At 28.6% G+C, this 12091-nt stretch overlaps 2 protein-coding genes across 2 annotated transcripts; one reads left to right on the top strand and one right to left on the bottom strand.

Moving 5' to 3' along the window:
* Positions 1 to 3101: 3101 nt before the first annotated feature.
* On the bottom strand, positions 3102 to 5305 carry LOC112593767 (translocon-associated protein subunit gamma). Its single transcript, XM_025338313.1, has 5 exons — positions 4970 to 5305; positions 4752 to 4879; positions 4580 to 4671; positions 3929 to 4060; positions 3102 to 3312 (listed from the first exon to the last, which is right to left on the bottom strand). Exons 1-5 carry the CDS (start codon positions 5106 to 5108, stop codon positions 3246 to 3248), a joined length of 558 nt encoding a protein of 185 aa, XP_025194098.1. The 5' UTR covers positions 5109 to 5305; the 3' UTR covers positions 3102 to 3245.
* A 1469-nt stretch (positions 5306 to 6774) lies between these two features.
* On the top strand, positions 6775 to 7522 carry LOC112593778 (cofilin/actin-depolymerizing factor homolog). The gene has a single exon (XM_025338323.1). It carries the CDS (start codon positions 7004 to 7006, stop codon positions 7448 to 7450), a length of 447 nt encoding a protein of 148 aa, XP_025194108.1. The 5' UTR covers positions 6775 to 7003; the 3' UTR covers positions 7451 to 7522.
* Positions 7523 to 12091: the final 4569 nt, after the last annotated feature.

Genomic DNA, 12091 nt, shown 5'->3' with positions numbered 1-12091 from the left:
TGACCGCAGAGATCATTGTTCGAAATCGGTCTGATAATGCGAACCAACGCTACCAACGCTACCAACTCTGACGAAACTATAATTTATAGCAAAGTGTCGATTCTATGTCATCCAGCTTTCACGTTTTGAATACTCGAACACCCGGGAAATTGTGTTCTACTACGCGCACTCTTCGTTATTGATTTTCGATAAAAACTTCACAGGTTTTTGGATTACCAAGTTTATTGGTAATATTAGCATATCACACTATTATATTTAGCGATTACATGTTTGTTATTAGACGACGATGTAGTCGACATACCAACGTCAACTAAAAAATGATTTCAAAATTCAACCGTTAATAGGCTCACTTAGTGGTTCACTAAACGTCAAACACCTCACGCCATGCCATCCAAATCGATCAAATCTTCTCTTGACAAGTCATGCTTAGCTACTTTACGAACACCATGATGTTTATTAAATTATTGTTGGTCAAAGGTTTCCCATGTCCAAATCACAATATTTAACTACACTACATTACACTATCTGTACATAAAGAACATTTAATAACTATACCGTTGATAAACAATTTAAAATAAATTTTTTATAATAACCAGGTACATTAATTTAAATACTCGTTTTCACTATGTAGTGTGTACACGTGAGTGAATATATTAATATTATACATAAATTTATATATGTATATATAATGACTTGTCCTGAGTGATTCATCATTGCTTAACCGGAACCACTGAAGCTATGAGTAAGAAATTTAGATAGTAGTTTTTTTTGTGATGTAGACACTTACTAAGAAAGGATTTTTAAAAATTCAACCCCTACAGAAGTTAAAAGGGTTAAAAATGAAAAAATTATAAATTATAAATATAATTATTATAAATTTAAAAATTATTTTCATATTTTTCATATTAATTTTAAATATGCACCATGGTTAGTACATTTTTGCCAATTTCTGGTTGTTACAATAAACGGGCAAACTAGGGTCTATACTCTACACATCTAAAAGCAACCTATAATACAAAAACTGATAAAATAAAAAGTTATACGTCGGTAACACAAAAAACTTTACATGAGCGAAGCTAGGTTATTTAGCTAGTATGTTATGATTTACCTAATGCACTCATAATAAGTGTATCAATACTATTTTACATATTTTGAAAATGACTAAAGCAGATTAGTAGGTACCTAACTTAATTAGTTGCATTAAATTAACCCATAAAAATACAGACATACAAAAAAAACATATTTTAAAGACCTGACATAAAACTAATTTAAATTTATTTTTAATATTAGTTTAAAATAGATTTTATTATTAATACTAAATGAAGATGTTGGGGATATCAATTTCATTGAAAATTAATTAAATTTTAAAAAATATGGTCATTTAAATTATACTTAAAGCTAACTTAAAAAGAAACTTTTAAGAAATATGAGAAAAGTTCACACTTAAATTCGCTAAAAAAATTTAAAAAGTGAATGTAACAATTAAATATTCTTTTTTTAAAAATACAAAAACTAATAAAATATGTTAGTGAAAATTGTATATAAGTACATACATGACTAATCTGTCAGTGTGACATGACAAATTTGACTTTTTCTATTTTATTTTTGTACATAATTAATTATTAAAAAAATTCATGCTACTTGTATTTTAATTTTTAAAATGTTAAATAATGCATTAAATTTTCCAATAAAATTATATTTTTAGAATACAGTGTACTTGAAACATATTTTACACTTGAAAAACATAAAATTAAGCATTAAAAAAAAAAAGCGGGCTCTGCTGTAGATTAAGGGGTGGGGTGAACCTCGGACTAGGGTAGATTAAATTTGAATGCAATGATAGGTATCATTGTATACGAAAAACGATTTTGAACGAAGATGATTTTTCAGTCTAGGATATATTATATTTAAATATTCTCATATATTCTATTTTGAAACAAATATTTTATTTTTTAATTAGGACACATTTGCAAAAGTCATGGTTAAGAAATTGACAATCTAAATAACTGGTAAAATTTTCAAGTATCTACGACTAATACTTTTTGAATATTAACAAATATTTAAAATTGTTCGAGGATAAATCATTATCGTTACACTATTTTGTAAAAATTTAAAATTCAAACACACTTAAAATTGTTCCTATAATGATGCTTCGAGTTTTTACTATAGCTACTTGAAGGAAAACTTAGAGAAAACATAAGTGTAGTATTTTTAACCCTTAGTTATAAACACAAAAAATTTTATGATTTTTCAACTTCAAAATTACTTACAAATTTTCGTGTTTTCGATAGATTTCGTAAATATTTGAACTATAAACATTTATAAAAAAAAATTGTGACTAACGATTTAGAAAAACACACATCACTGTAAAATCAATACACTCATCACTCCGTTCAGAATCTAAAAAATGCAACATATTGATATATGAACATAGTAATTAATAAATACTAATATTACCTAATTACAGTTTTGAATAGGTTAGAATATTTCACACTAAAACTTTTTACAACTAATTGCACATTTTTATTAAAAACCCAACAAAAGATCAAATTTGATTAATACCAGTAATTAATTTATTCTCATAACTATTTTGAACATATCAATGTTTAGAACTTCTAGCTGATTAACTAATATCAAGAGTTTAAACTACTAATTCATTACCAAGCATTTTAATAAGATTTTTTAAAACTCCAAATACTAAGTGTTTTATGCATAAGGGACTCCACATCATTTTAACATTGAATTACACATGATTGTCAAAATCTCAATCAATGTACGTCACTGTAGAAAAATGTTTTGTGATATTTTAAAAATCAATAATATTATAATATGATAATTTAAATTTAACTATTCTAATAGCATTGATCACATTTTAAAGGAATTTAAAGGAAGAACTGTTGATAGATACAAATGAATAACTAAAATATAATATAGATATAATAAACTATTAGTTTTATATTTTTTATTTTAATGCATATTAATTTAAAAAAAAATAAAAATGAACAAATATAAACTATTATATTATTGTTAGTGAATCAACACTTGCAATAGATGTTTCAAGTAAAAAACTTTTTCAAACAATAGAAAAAAAAAATGATACATTTTTTTACAATAGGATCTAATATATTATTTATTTAAATTGTATACACAATTTTTTTTAAGCCCATATACTTCTTACTGTATAACTTCCTGAGTACATAGAACTTAGATTCTGCGATGTCGAGGTGGCAGGTCACAAAGAATGTTTACTGAGTTCCGGTTGAAAACAAGGCAATTAATCCACTTGCAATTCCAACAGAAAATATGTAATTCCTATAAATATTTGAGTTAAGGTAATTTATTTTATACAAATCAAAAACAATGTTATTCAAATGTTTGGATGAGTTATAAATTATGTTTTTATGAGGTTTAATTAACATGTAAAAGTTATTTTCTCTCTTGAATTACAAGGTGTAAAAATGTATAGAACAAAGGAATGTTTAACTTTCTAAGTAAAAAAACTGTTTTTTTTAAGAAAAAAGATAAAATGAATGAAATAGATATTTCAATAACAATTTAGATTATTTTGTTCCAGAATACAGTTGTATCTCAAATTTTAAATATATAAAAAAGTAAATATATATTCCTATTTTTTTTTGGTAAAAATGCAAGCATATAAACAAGATATGATAATAATAATTTATGATATTCATTATGATACCAAAAATTGTATACATTTTTGGACATCGCCATTTCTAAACTCTGCAAAAATTAAGACCATAACCAGTCACACAGACTAAACAACTATCACTACTTGCTATAAAATTAGTGGATGGAAATTTAGAGAACCAAGCAGGCTGCACATGAAAAATACTGGTCATGATCTTAACTTGCACAATACAATTTAAGTTTAAGTATTTCAAACATTAAGTATATTTTAAAAGGATACGCTGTAGTTGAGAATCCCTTAAGAAGATAGAAGCTGAGCAAAACTACAATGACCAAAAATAATGCATTGTTGTAGAAAATTGAAAATGCTGTTGCTTCATAATCCGCTACATCGTTTTTTTGGAATAGAGCTCTATAATCATACAATAAAATAATATTAATATAAAAAATCAAATATTACTTATAAAATTAATTGAAGGAAATATTATCGATAAACTGATAAAAAGTTATTTTAACTTATACTTAATAAATTGCCTTAAAAGCCAATAATAATACATAATATTTTGATACATTTCATTTTCAAACACTTTTAAGGCAATTTTCAATATTTAATTTCAAGTTAAATAAAGTTGAAAACACAATAATTTATCATCTTACTTATAATTTAGCAATGCAATCAATCTAAATCAAAATAATTTTAAACAATATAATATATTAATCTATTAAACAATTTAAAAGCAGAATCTTTAATTTATAATTATAATATAAATTTAAAACAAATGTAAATTAATGTAACTTAATGTAGTTATCAATTGTTTAGCAAAATTATTACATGTGAAATTTAGTGCATTATAAGTATAAACTTATTTAAAAAAAATAAAATAATAACCGAAAGCATTTTAATGAAATATTAAATTAATCATATATTTACTTTTCATCCTTTTCTTTTTTACTAATTTTCTTGTCATCAGCATATTTTCTAGCAATTTCTCTGGTTACTGCTTCTTCCCTTTTGATTGCTATCTAAACAATCATAATGCATAATGTACACTTATTACTAAACATACACAATTTTACATAAAAACAAAAAGTCCAATACACACCTTGTGTTTCAGTATGAATTTAGTGTTTTTATAGGCAAATGAAATAAGGTATGTGCTGCCTAAAGTGACAAGAATGAACCAAACGAGAGCTGGCATCATTTCAATCATGTGTATTCTCCAATAGAGCCCTTTGCAAATAAGTAATTTTGGTTAGATGAATAAATTGATTAAGTAGTTAAATAGTAACTAAATGTACTTAGGTGTTAGGTAGTACTTACATATGGGCAATGAGGAGACCACGAAAGCACTTCCATAGAACAATGCTAAAGACCTGGTGGTAACACTTCTACTAAAATCAGACAACAGTTGTTCTTCTTCTTTGGTGAACAAAGGTTCAGATTTCTCTTTTTTAACCATTTTTTCAAAAACAAATTTAACTCAGACAATAACGGTTGACGAAAGGTCAAATATTCTTACTAAAACTTAAAAAAAACGTTCAAAAACTAGTTTACTATAAATTTACTATAAAACCTGTGCATAATGCAATACAATACGAGAAGTCAGTGGCGAGTGGTGAACTGGCGAGACGTGTACGTATTTTGGATTACAGTTATGTTTACGTATCACCGCTTAGCGCTTAGGTCACCAACCGTGCACAACGTGTTCGTTTCCGCGCAGTGTATCCACTAAGACTTTTCAAAATATTCCCTTTGGATTTTTTCTTACCATTTCTCGACAACGACACATCTACACAAGTGATAATAGGTATATAATTCATACTCATAGATGATGTTTTGACGTTTTGTACTTTAGTATACAAAATCATATATCTTTATTGTAATATTATATAGATCTCTGTTCATATCATGGCTATAAAAAGTATAAAATAATTGAATTTATCAATTACTGGTTCATCTTTAGCTCAGGATTGAAGCAGAAAATGTTTTATTCTCATTACACCTAATCATAATAATATCATTATTATTATTATATAGTTAATTGATTTACTTGCATACCTTATTAATTTTTTTATTGACCACTGTACAGCAATTAATACTATAATATTTAGTAAATTTGATTACAGACATATTAGGGCCTCCAAAAAAATTGTATCCATTAGCCTCAAATTTTAATATATTAGTACCCACCCATTATAGTAATTATAATATTCTTTGTTTTAGTTTTACACTTTTTAGTATTTTTTATTATGTATTATGCACTGATATCTACCAAATACAATTATTATAAGAAATAAGAATCATTAGTCAACAGTCGGAATATTTTCAATTTTGTGAACTGTTAAGTTTAAGAATATTGTATGAATAGGTAGATATCATCGTAGTCCTATTATACTTATTGTTTCATACTTTCTTTACGCATCTTAAGTTTAAGTTCTGAAAATCTAAACTAATCATTGTCATTAAATAATAACGTAAATAAAATATGTTTATCTACCTGTTGGTCTTATTAAAATATCATTTTAAGTTCTAGTAAAATTTTAATTTCATTTTTATAAAATTTTAAATATATTAATTTTTATACTGCTGCAGTTATAGGTACATCTCCGTGTTCAATGTAAAACAATAATTTAATTCAATTTGTTTAAATTATTATGATGTTCTCAAAAATATTTAAATTATTTTTACATATTTGAGATAGCTGCATGTAATACGTGTATTGTAATAATGAATTATGATACAGAAAAATCAAAAAACAATAATAACAGTATTTATGTTTGTAGATGCTTCAAAATAAATATAAATGTTTGAATCATCTACCCAGACTTTGCGCGTTGAAAATTAAGTTAAAGACTAGTTCCGAGTTACGAGAAACTTCAAACTTAAGAAGATAATATACAAACTTTGAAGTTTGAAGTATAGTGCTGATAGTAGAGTTGGCCGTGCGATTTGTATTTAGTATCACCGGCGTCTGATTACGGGCTACGGCCAGCTGATCATGTGTTAGCAGTGTCTACACAGGCACGGTATCGTGCGGTAGCGCGTCCGTTAGATTTCTCTTCCATGATAACGTAACTTATATATTCCTTGGGGAGTGCTTAAATCGGAGTCGAGCTGAGTCATATTGTAAGAATCTAATGCCCGTAGTAGTACAACACTGTGCTGTGCAGTACAACAAATTGTCGAAGTGCTTTTCTGCAGCGGACGTCGGGCGTTTTATTCATATTCTCTCTGATCGTGAGTGTGAGTAATTTACCGCTAAAATCCGCGCCTAATTCCGTTTTTCGCCCGTCGAAGCGGTAAACGTTTATTGCGCACACGCACAATCTAATTGTAGTCGTAAATCGGTCCGAAATGGCATCGGGAGTAACCGTAGCGGATGCGTGCAAAAAGGTCTACGAGGAGATCAAAAAGGACAAGAAGCACAGGTACGTGGTGTTTCACATCAAGGATGAGAAGCAGATCGACATCGAAGTGATCGGCGAGCGCAACTCTACTTACGACTCGTTCCTAGAAGACCTACAAAAGGCCGGCCCGCAAGAATGCCGTTACGGTCTGTTTGACTTCGAGTACACTCACCAGTGTCAGGGTACGTCCGAGAGCTCAAAGAAGCAAAAGCTCTTTTTACTTTGCTGGTGCCCAGACACTGCTAAAGTCAAGAAGAAGATGGTCTACTCATCCAGCTACGACGCGCTCAAGAAGTCACTGGTTGGCGTACACAAGGCGTTCCAGGCTACTGACCATTCGGAAGCTTCCCAAGAAGTCATCGAGGAGAAGCTCAGGTCCACCGACAGACAGTAAAAATAATTCAACAAACAATTTATATACAACAATACGCATATGATAATATGTATATTTATAAAACAAAGTTTTCGTCTTTACGTTTTGGTATTAAATAAAATAAATATAAAAAAAAATATATATAATATTAGTACTTCCACAACGTAATCTTTTATTATTACAAAATAAAAAAAAATTTTTATAAATTCAAAAACATACTAACATTTCAATAAAATTCTAATAATCATATACATTGTTATAAAGCGATATGTTCCCGTAGGAGCATTTATTTTATACCTATATATTATTTAAGTATTTTAATGCATGCGTGTTTAATTTCTCATCGAAAAATTATACGTATTTCAAACTTGATGCTCTCTACTTTATTTTGTTTGTTTTTTCTTTAATATTATTTATAATTCCATTATTTATTTCGTATCACTTTCCACGATACGCGTCTTAAGTGTGTCTGTGTGTGTACGATTCGTGAATAAAACAAATCTCATCGCACAACATTAATATTATGCTGTATTATATCTTTCCTTTTGTGTGTTGAACTTGAACTTTGGAGTCTGAACGGTTCGACTTCTTAAGTTTATTTTTTCTTTCTCCCATTTCTTAGTTTATTATCAGCGTTTATTCATTCAATCCAACCGATGCACACACACGTACGGTTGGCTAATTTTATTTGGTTTTTTCGCCGTTCCGCCGTCTCTTTTTGTTGGTTGGCGAGCGGAAGAGAGAGAGAGAGAAAAAGTGATTAGAAAGTGTCCGAGTCTGAGTGAGAAAAAACTACCGCCATAGTGAATGATTATAGGATGGATGCGGCAGCGGAACAGACGCGTAGATAACACTACTACTAAAACTGATATGGTGATGGATGCTCCGGCAGTGCTACCAACTTGGGCGCCGGTGCCGGTTCGTCGGAGCCTTTAAATGGAACGACAAGAGGACGAGACCCGTGCCGTCTTCGTAGTCTCAAATTATGTGTTTCTAAAATAAGAGCACTTCCCACACACGCAGCGAATGACCATAGAACAAAATTCATTTTAGACGAATGAAAATGACATCGCGGTGAAGTAGTGTATAAAATACTACAAATGGTTGATGACCAATTTAATAATATATATAATTGATGTCACGACGAAATCGTCGCGGTGCCTTGGAAAATTTTGTTTTTATTTCCGCGCGGACAACGACGATAATATATTATTATATTCGGATGGGCCTACTCGGAGAAAATCTTGTTTATAAATATAAATGCACGCGCGTAAAAGGGCCGATACACTGCGTACGCTCGTAAAGGGGGAGATAATAATAAAAATATCGTGCGCACGAAGGAGGGGCCCGTCAAATGAATCATCCTCGGAACATTAATATGATCGTTCGCGACGACTGGCAGAGTTGTGACTTCGTTCTCTGCCGACTCGCCGTTTGTTTTTGTTTTCATTAAAACAACATATATTTATTTTTTTGGTAATCGCTTGTGGCACCGACGATTGTGACAAATAAAAAATAAAATATTAAACAATACTAATAATGGGAAAAAATAACCCGGTGAAAGCGACCGCGGCGGTTGTCGGCGTTGTCGCCTTGGATGGACCGCCGCGAAATATCGTATTGATTTTTTTCCGTCTGCTGCGCGTTGCGTTCTCCTCTCCCCTTTTATAATATGCTCTCTCTCGTACTCGCTATTATAATCTCGCCCATTTTATTGTAGTAGACCTGATTGCAGGTCTTACACGTCCTAATTCGCTTACGCTTATTTGTACTTTTTCATGACGCACGTCGTGTCCTCGTGCAACGTGCAAACCGTATTATTCATTCAGTAACGTCGTAGCCAGGAAGTCAGGATTTTTTATTATGGGTTATGGGAAAGCAACTACGTCTTTTTACGTGAAAAATAAAAAAAAAATTTTAATATTTATTGTATAACACTAAAATTGAATCAACTTGGTAACTAGTAAGTAGGTAAACTTAGCTATACTAGCTAAATACACTTCTAAAAGTATAAAAAAAAATAAAATAATTAATATGATATTATATATATACATAATTTCGAGCGTACACTTTGACTAAAATGTATTACTGTAAAATTATTACGAATAATATTAAAAATGTTGTCTAAAATTTCAAACAAAATTAATAAAAAAGTTATAGAATAAATTATTTATCCGGATTTAAAAAAGAAACATCTAGGTATATGTTATTGAAATCTAATAGAAAGAATTTTATTGGTGTTAATATTAAAGTCTTTTACGATAATTTAACTTTTTATCGAGTTTTATGTGGATATAAAAAATGTGCAGTTAAAAAATACTTATAACTCGCTTAAAAAGAAATTATCGTAAATAACCTATATACAAGCACAGATTAACTTCTTACCATTAAGTTTAATAATAGCTGATTCATTCTAATATCAAAGCTAAACGTAAGCTGCTAAGCGTAAATTTTTCAAGTTATGCACTTGTAAAACGGAGACAACAAATACACGGGTGTAGAATCCTCCTAAACATGTACTTTTACTCGAAAAGTCGTATCTACCACAAAATTAAAATCTGGTTTATCATCAAAATAATTTTTTCTCAACTTAACTAAATGGTTTAATAGTCATGTTACCAATGTTACAACCAATAGAAATTAAAGACTAAAAATCCAAAAATAATTTTAAAGAGGGGACTTTAGAGCTCTTGGCACCCCTCTGCACTTATTGTACTACTGACGTCTGACGGTGTTTGGAAAGTTATCGTTCCAGTTGATTAGTGATTTTCATGTCTTAATTGTGGAGATCTACATTTACCACCTAGAATTCTCGTTACCATAGTGTTTGACAATATTATTATTGCAGTGTTTAGTTCGTGTGAAGCGACTGTAAAACAGTATTAACTTAAAAATACATCTTTGTACAATTAGGTACTACATTTGTAAATGACAGAGCACGATCATCTTCAGTCTATACAATAAGTAATAGGTAGTACATATCTAGGACATCAGGTATTGAACTATAAATTTGAGTACAATTCAGATTTTGTTGACCTATAAAAAAAAAATCATTAAAATCTAAATTAATAATGATTTGTATGTAATTACTAATAAGAGAAGTTGATTTTTAGTGTTTAGGTTTCTTATTGAATTCTAAAATTAAATTAGTAATAAGCTTAATTTTTTTTGATTTTATTGAACTGGGAAAATATAAATAAATATTTTTTGTTAAGCTATTATTTAACTAATAAATATATACCTATATTTTTTTTAACATCTTTTTTTTTTTTATTAGACAATTTGTTAACAATAATTTAACAATAAGCTTAATTGATATAATTATGTATTATTCGTAGGAAATATAGAGTAAAGAGACCTCCCAATGGAGGTAGATACTTCGTCAATAAATACCTAGTTATTGCTAACTGATACGCGTTTATATTTACATTTTTTTTATATATATATATATATAATAACTGATGTATTATGTACCTATAAGATATTCATATCAGCAGGTCACGACACCACTACCAAAATAATAAATATATAAATATTATCTATATTCTATGTATCTTATCTTTTAAACACTTAACAATAATTATTGCAATAATATAATAATTTAAATTTTAAACAATGATTTCTTTTGGTCATGGATTTTCAAGTACCGCCTACCGTTATTATTATTCCCAAAATAATAGATTATATTTACTTAAAGTTATTAATATTCTAATTCAAATTAATCATAGTCCAATGACTTAAATGACTACAATGCAACCGGAAACATTAAAAAAGTTTTTCTCTTTCAAATTCAATATTGTCAATTTTTAACCAAAATTCGGAAATAAATTATTTCTTATCACACGAAACCGAGTAGGTATTTGACAAATAATTATCTGGTACTCGAGGTGGGTTATCTCATCGAAATTCAAATAATTCAATAGACTAAAATCACAGTTATCTAGATCGGTAATATATTACTTCAATGGTTACTCAATTTTATAATCGGTATAATACCTACTTAACACAATATTTGTCTCCAAAAATGTATTTTCATAACAGCAATTACATGAACAAAAATTGAAAAACGTGATGACCATTTAAAAAATGTAATATAATACATTCATTCTTCAAAATATTATTTTATACTTGATCGTAGCATATAAATATATAATCTACAATTTAAAAATGATAATTGACGATAACAACGGTGGAGTACCTGTCCCTCAACCAGATAGTAGGGCATGATTCGAATGAAATTGTACTTAGATAAAATTTTATCCGATTAAATTATCATTTGGATGATTTTTTCACAATTAATCGTATAAAAAATTACTCAAATATATTACCATTGGAATAATTATCTAGATAAAACTTTGTTCTTATCTCTGTACTAGGCACAATAATGATGTCTTCGGACTTCAACGTTGCTACATAATTATCTATTACTGAGGTACATACTTCATAAATGTAGACTTCTAAAAGAATTATAATCATTCTATAATTCATATTTTGTGTATTACAGAATTATATATGAAAATTATTCAAATGACAATTTTTTAAATTATTTAAATAGTTATAAAAAAATTTATTGAATATATATTTATTCAAATAATTATCTAGATAAAATTATGCACAACTGCCCCAACCACCTCTACGTTCACTTTTTCTGGATACTTACAT

This window comes from Melanaphis sacchari, unplaced genomic scaffold (assembly GCF_002803265.2).
Source record: "Melanaphis sacchari strain LSU unplaced genomic scaffold, SCAv2.0 Contig0_pilon_pilon, whole genome shotgun sequence".
Classification (NCBI taxonomy): Eukaryota; Metazoa; Arthropoda; class Insecta; order Hemiptera; family Aphididae; genus Melanaphis; species Melanaphis sacchari.
The sequence above is the reverse complement of the archived record's forward strand: the minus strand, read 5'-3'. Positions and strand labels throughout refer to the sequence as shown.